Source organism: Lathyrus oleraceus, chromosome 2 (genome assembly GCF_024323335.1).
Source record: "Lathyrus oleraceus cultivar Zhongwan6 chromosome 2, CAAS_Psat_ZW6_1.0, whole genome shotgun sequence".
NCBI classification, from domain to species: Eukaryota; Viridiplantae; Streptophyta; class Magnoliopsida; order Fabales; family Fabaceae; genus Lathyrus; species Lathyrus oleraceus.
The window spans coordinates 433,822,557-433,829,430 of record NC_066580.1 but is presented as its reverse complement, the minus strand read 5'-3'; the positions used below and the strand labels follow the sequence as shown (position 1 = coordinate 433,829,430).

General features: G+C 37.5%; 1 protein-coding gene across 1 annotated transcript; it reads right to left on the bottom strand.

Annotated features, from left to right (window-relative positions):
* Positions 1-1,332: 1,332 nt before the first annotated feature.
* LOC127123568 (uncharacterized) lies at positions 1,333-2,823 on the bottom strand. The gene has a single exon (XM_051053778.1). The coding sequence runs from the start codon at positions 2,821-2,823 to the stop codon at positions 1,333-1,335; it is 1,491 nt and encodes a 496-aa protein (XP_050909735.1).
* Between the last annotated feature and the right edge of the window lie 4,051 nt (positions 2,824-6,874).

Below are 6,874 nucleotides of genomic sequence, written 5' to 3'. Positions count from 1 at the left end.
CTTCTTGGGCAAGTTTGTCCTTTGTATTTCTCGAAATCAGGAGTTTTAAATTTAGCCAGGATGACTAAATTTGATATCAAACACATGTTCATGGCAGAGGCACCAAAGATATTATTCCCCTTTATAGCTTTGATCTTCTTTTCCATGGTACGGAGCCTATCTGCAGCAGGATCTGGAAGTATCTTAGGCTTCGGTTGATCAGGCACATAGAAAGCATCGTACTGGTCATCTCCAATTTCGGATCCATGATGAGTAGACGTATCAGAAGGCTCTGCACGAACCCCCTTCTCCTTTGCCTCCTACCGATATTTGAACCAACCTCTTCTTGGTGGGGACGTAACTCTCGTCTTGGGGGTTCAAATCTGGTGTGCCATCATTCCTTTTTGCCCTAGCTTCTTCCTCCTCAATCCTCTCTCTTTAAGCAATTGCGAGCATGGTATCCAACAGTTGATCTATTTTCTCTTGGATCGTATTGATGTCTGTCCTCATGGTAATTTGGTTAGCCTCAACTTGCTCTAACGTCATCTTGTAGTTGCTTCGCGTCTCGTACCGGTGTTGATTAGTCAGTGTGGCTGGATAAAGGGTAAAAAGGTTGGGTAAGTTTTTTTGAATTTTCATGAAGCGTGATGCATAATGAAGATGCGAATGTTATGCATATTTTATTTTCAGGGAATCGTTCGAGTTTCATTAATTGTTAGTAATTCGAAGAAACAAGAAATACCTAGAATAGCAATAATGGAGTAATTTTTAAACGTCATTCATTCATGTACATAACATAGGGGTCCAAAAAAAGGCCATAGTTCAAAATACATTTGTTAAAGGAACAAATTATAAGACATAAGAAAATTAAACTGCAGGCTTTCTGGCTTGGAGCTCTTCTAGTTCCTCCTTGAATCTCTTTAACAACCCTCTACAGAGCAGAATGAAACTGATTATGGCTGAAGGAGTGCTATCTTCCTTCAACTCTTCAACTGCGTCTCTTAACTTCCATGGTAATTCTTTAGCCGCCCAATTACAGAACCCCACTAGCCCATCGAGCTTTGCACGAAACTTATCTCTATCTCCTTGCAAGAAGTCTATGGTCTTCTTAAAGGATTCGTAATCTTCAATTACATGGTCTCGCTCCTTCAACCATATGGAGCTGTCTTGGTGTAATGACTCTAGCTGGTTCTTCCAATAGCTGGCAAACTCTTTTGCATCTCTTACTTCTCGACACTTTTCCTCCCATATCATGGGCGAAACCCTAGAAGCTTCGGTGGCTATATTCTTGAGTCGGCGTTTCTGATCTACTTCAGCCTTTGCATGACGAACAGAATTAGTGATTTCTTTTATCTAAGCCCCAAGTGTATCTCTTATTGTCTTGTTTTCCTTCGTGGCTAGATGCCACCAACGCTCATTGTCTTGACATTCTTTTTGAGCTCGTCGTAATTGACCCTTAAGAGTATCTAGGAAATGGTCAGCTTGTTCTAGTCCCACTTTGATCTTTTTCCTCTTATGCTCCTCCTTGTTGAACTTTTCCACATGTGCTTGAAGTTGTGCATCCTTTCTCTCAAGCTCCCACTTCATGGTTTTTTTCTCATTGATGATTTGTTGGAGTTTTATTTGCAACTCTTCATTATCTTTTTCTAACTTTGCCATGGTGGTCTTGAGTTCCTCCACTTCTTCAATAGGGACATGGGTGAGTTTAGGTTCAAGAAGAGGTACAGGTGCCCGAATGACAAATGGCATTTTGATCATCTCCACCCTTTCCTTTACCCAATGAAAATATGGTTCTTTTATAATCCCATTTGCTTTCCCCAAATCAGTTTTCCCTTTTCGATTGACATTATTCCAAGCCTCTTTGATTCGTTGGAACAAGCTAGGATTCTTAACCCCAAAGTCAAGTAACAAGAAAGCTTCTAAAGACCTCGCCTCTGGAGGGCCTTCCATTGGGTAGCCAAGTTGTCTGAGTGATAGAACCGGGTTAGCATTCACACATCCTTGAGTTCCAATAAGTGGTAGATTAGGGAAGTCCCCACAGCTGAATATGATGTTCATGTTGATGTATTCTTTGGAATACCAAGAAAGATCTTCAGATAGGAGTGATCCCAATCTCTGAGGCCAACTAACATCTGTCTGTTCAACCCAAACACCTGTCTTCGAAAGATGTTCTAGAAACCACTGATATAATAAAGGAGCACAACAAGCAATCATTCCTTTCTTCTTAGTGTACCTATGAATTATGTAATAGTAAACATCAACTAACAAGGTGGGTACTGGGTTTCCAGTAAGGGAAACACAAATAGCAGCCATGTCTATGAAACCATCCATATTCGGGAACAGGACGACGCCATAGATGGCCAATGCAATAGCAGAGTAACAAGCATCCCAACTTTCTGCTTTTAGTAGGGTATGAGCTCTTTCCAAGAGAAAACTTAGAGAAAATCCTTTGGTATTCCCTTTGGTCTCTAGGTTAGCCTCTACTTCCTTTTCATCCATGTGAAGTGTGCTAGCAATGATCTCAAGGGGCAAAGATTCATCTATCCCTTCAAATAGTGGCTTGTTCTTCATAGGAATCCTAACAAGACGCTCGAATTCTTCCAACGTTGGTGCTAGCTGGAAGTCTTGGAATGTGAAGCATCTTAAAGGTAGGTCATAGAATTGGGCCAAAGTGATTAAAGCTGTATAGTCTACTTGTTGGTTGAGGATGCTGAGCAGATTGCCATAATTCTTCCCAAAGTTGATTCTGTACACCGGGTGTATCTGAGAGACCAAGTCACGCAGGCTCCTTAGATCGGGATCTTTGAACTTGAAAGAGTAAATGTTTCTTTTGCTCGATTCCATGTTTCTTGAATTCCTGCAACTCATGACACTCAGATTCCTTGGAAATAAAATAATATGAATGTTATGTTATGAATGATGTTATGCGTGCCACAGGTAAGTCAATATACAGGTCATGAGAGCGGGTATTCTTGGTTACGAAATAAAACCCTTTTGGGAGGATGCTAAAGTTAAGAGGTTCCCAAAGTCATTAATAACTATTTAGGAAGGTTATTGTCATGACGAAAACTCATCTGCCAATAACGTCCCCAAACAGAGTCTCATTTGGGTGAGGCCTTCGTATGGTCCCAAAGAGGAAGACTCCTAGTGGGTCCATACTACACAACTCTCGAGTCCAAGGTTCTAATAAGGTTCTCAGAGTCATAGATCGAGGTTGGAAATACTACTGTAAGGTAGTAATACACCCAAGGGATCTCATCTGATTGGGGCTTTCGTATTAACCCAATAAGTATGGGACTTTTCAGGTGAATACTACATAACCACCGGATATAATGGGTTAAAAGGTCCCTAGAGTCATTGATCCAACTTGAGAATACTATAGTCATGACGAAAACTCGTCGGGCAATAATATCTCAAGGGAATCTCCTCTAGGTGGGGTCTTCGTATCTTCCCAACAAGGAAGACTCCTTGTGGGTGCCCACACGCAACCACCAACTTAATCTTATGGTTTTTCTCAAACTCGGGTGGAGAGCCTATCTCACAAAGTATTACCAACCAGAGAACCCCTATAATACATAGCTAATAAAAACACCAACAGATAATAATTATAACAGCAAAATAATAACAGAATAAATAACAAACAAGTAAACAAAATTAACACACAATACATCAACTAAACTAAATTAGGCTTCACTCTCTTTTGCTTGGAGCTAGTCCCCAGCAGAGTCACCATCTGTCGCATCTCGAAAAATACGATTCCTCGCGATGGTCGCGGAAAAATTTTATGTTCGAACAGAGTCGCCACCGAACTTTATTTATCCCAATAAAGGAATAGGGAAATATAGATAAAACCTTTAGGAAATGGAATAATGGTCGTAGCAACCATATCCGGGTTCGGGAGTGGATTACGTAAGGGGAAGGTATTAGCACCCCTTGTGTCCGTTGTACTCAACGGGAACCTTTTAGTTCTAATTTGCGTTTCGAGTGTTAATTTATGTTTGTTTGTTATCTTTGGGTTATAAAATATTGAGAATAGAAATGGATGAGGACCTCAGAAAGGAGAAATGAGAGGTTTTTTATTAGTGTGCTCGCGAAGATACATCAATCTCCTGCCTACGTATCCTTATGGTGTAATAAGGAAATCAGAGCATTCGTAGTTCAGGGAACTACGGTTGGTTGGCGTCTTTTAGTGAACAACTGTTTAGATCGCGTTCTAAAGGCTAAACGTCAGCTTGTCTACTCTCGGCGGAGGCTTAAGCATTGATTTGTTATGCGCATTAGAAAGGATTAAATGGTGTTCTTTTTTAAAAGAGTTTTGGTCATACGGAAGTGACAAGTTGGATTAATATGTTGGATGTTTTGATTGGTTGAGATGTTTTTTGGTCGGATGACGATTACTCGGATAGTTTAGTAAGACAACTTGTATCCTAATAGTCGGGAAAGGAAATAGAAGACTCTAGTCCACTTTCTTTTTCATCCTTAATTATAGAAAGGGTTTGATAATAGTTAAGGTGTTTGAATGGATGGCGAATACTCGGATAATCGAGTAAGACAACTCGTATCCTAATAATCGGGAAAAGGAATAGAAGACTCTAGACCGCTTTCTGTTTCATCTGAATATTTATGAAAATAAGGTTGTATATGGTTGACGTTTTTAGAATAAACGACAAGTACTTAAATGGCTGAGTAAGACAACTCATATCCAAGCATTTGAGAAGAGGAATCAAAAACTCAAGACCATCTCCCTTTTCGTATAGTTTTGATTGAGAATGATTTGACTTACGATATAAGTTGGTGAAAAATGACAATTGTTCGACTGACCGAGTAAGAGAACTCGTATTCAAACAATTGGGGAGAGAAGTTGAACACTCAAAGTCATCTCCTTTTTCATTTAGCTTATTATGAAAGTGTTTTGATTTAATCGGGATTTGGAAGTTTGTAGAGGAACGACAATTGTTTGACTAACCAAGTAAGAGAACTTGTATTCAAATAATCGAGGAGAAAAATTGAAGACTCAAAGTCATCTTCTTTTTATTCCTAAATAAAATAGTATTTAATTGTGATTAGGTATTTTAATTTAACTTTTATAAGGAATATTTGATGTCAGATCGAGGTTTAAAATTTGTATTTTGTGAATGAATTGAATTTATTTATTGAATAATTCATCTAATCGATTAATTAAAATCGAGTAGGTCTCATTGTAAGAAGGCCTAAGAGTAATCCATGTGAGGTTGACGACGATGCTTTGAAGAGCGATCGACTTACAAAGGTGTTTGAAAATGGGCTCGACTTTGAATCGAGAAATATGTGATTTATTTTTGAAATTGGTTTGAATGATTTTAAATCAGTGAAATCGACATAATCTTCTCACAATTATAACACGTCATTCATATGCATTCAAGACTTGATACAAATAAGTAGATACAAAATAATAATGCACACACATTCCACAAAAAATAAGTAATTACTTTGATGTACTTACAGTAACTAATTTCAACTTTTTTTCAAATTTACTTTGATGTACTTTGGACTTTTGGAACGTATTGATCTTTGGGACTGTTTGTAGCATATGTACAGTTTTAATTTAAGACCTTTCTTTGGATAATTATGTAAGTGCTTTTGGATTAATTATGTAAACTTTTGGAATTATTTGTAACACCTTTAAACTTTATGCAATTAATCTCTTTTTTAACATTTTAAGCCTTATCTCCATATTTTATTTGTGTTAATCAGTTAAAATGTTTAAGCTTTATCTCAATCTGAAAATGGATTGGGCCATAATGCAATTAAATTTGACTTTCAACTTGGTCACCTTTAGCACATTGCTATTAACTAGAATAAAACGTGACAAAAGGCCTAAAATAAAACATGTCATAAATATTGCAATTTCAACCTTGATCACAAAACCGACGCATACACATACATATGGTGACTTGATTTAAAACCAACACTCACATACTTAAAACCTACATATGAGTCTAAATATGGTGACTTAATTTAAAACCAACCCAAACATGCTTCAAAAAAATGCAATTTTAATTTAAAGACCTATGAAGGGCTTAGAAATTTGGTACATATATTTGAGATGCGAAAATAAGCTTAATAACAAGTGATCATAAAAAACCAATCATGGCTCTTAATACTTACTGATAATCAAATGGACTTTGGATTAGTAATGTAAAAAGATTTGAACCACACTTTTCAATATTAATTATGGACATGTTTATGTGAATGGCCCTTTTTAAAACCAAGAGATCTCATGGATAAACCAAAATGGGCCTTGTTAACCAAAAAGTCCCAAAATGCACATACCATCCCATGCTTTAGTAATAGCAATAAGAGACAAATGCAACAGATGTCTTCTTAAGGATCTCAACAGATAAAAATGTCACTGAAGATTTGATGTCACTAAGGGCTGAGAAACCCTAAGATAGAACTTATGCCTTAAGATAGAGTTCATGCCTTATGACATCTGGTAGTGAATGCTGGTGAAAGATTTTTTTCTTACCCGGACAAAATTAGGGTATGACAAAACCAAGAAATCCTCTTACTCCTTTAACGTTTCTTGGAACAGACCAGTTTAGGACACTATTGTATTTGTTGGGATCCACTGCAACTCCCTGCTCAGAAATTAGATGCCCCAAGTACTCCATTTTAATTTGACCAAATTGGCATTTTTTCCGGTTGGCCTTAAAGTTGTGTGTATGCAACAATTGTAATACCTGCTCTAATTGCTTCATATGGGTAGACCAATCACAACTATAAATCAGAATATCATCAAAAAACACCAACACTCCTTTCCTCAACATTGGTCTAAAAACCTTATTCATCAAACCTTGAAAAGTTGATGGGGCATTCATTAACCCAAAAGGCATCACCAGAAATTCATAGTGAC

What these genes read in the sequence shown, in the direction of transcription:
- LOC127123568 (XM_051053778.1), bottom strand. Translation starts at nt 2,823, where the DNA reads ATGGAATCGAGCAAAAGAAACATTTACTCTTTCAAGTTCAAAGATCCC.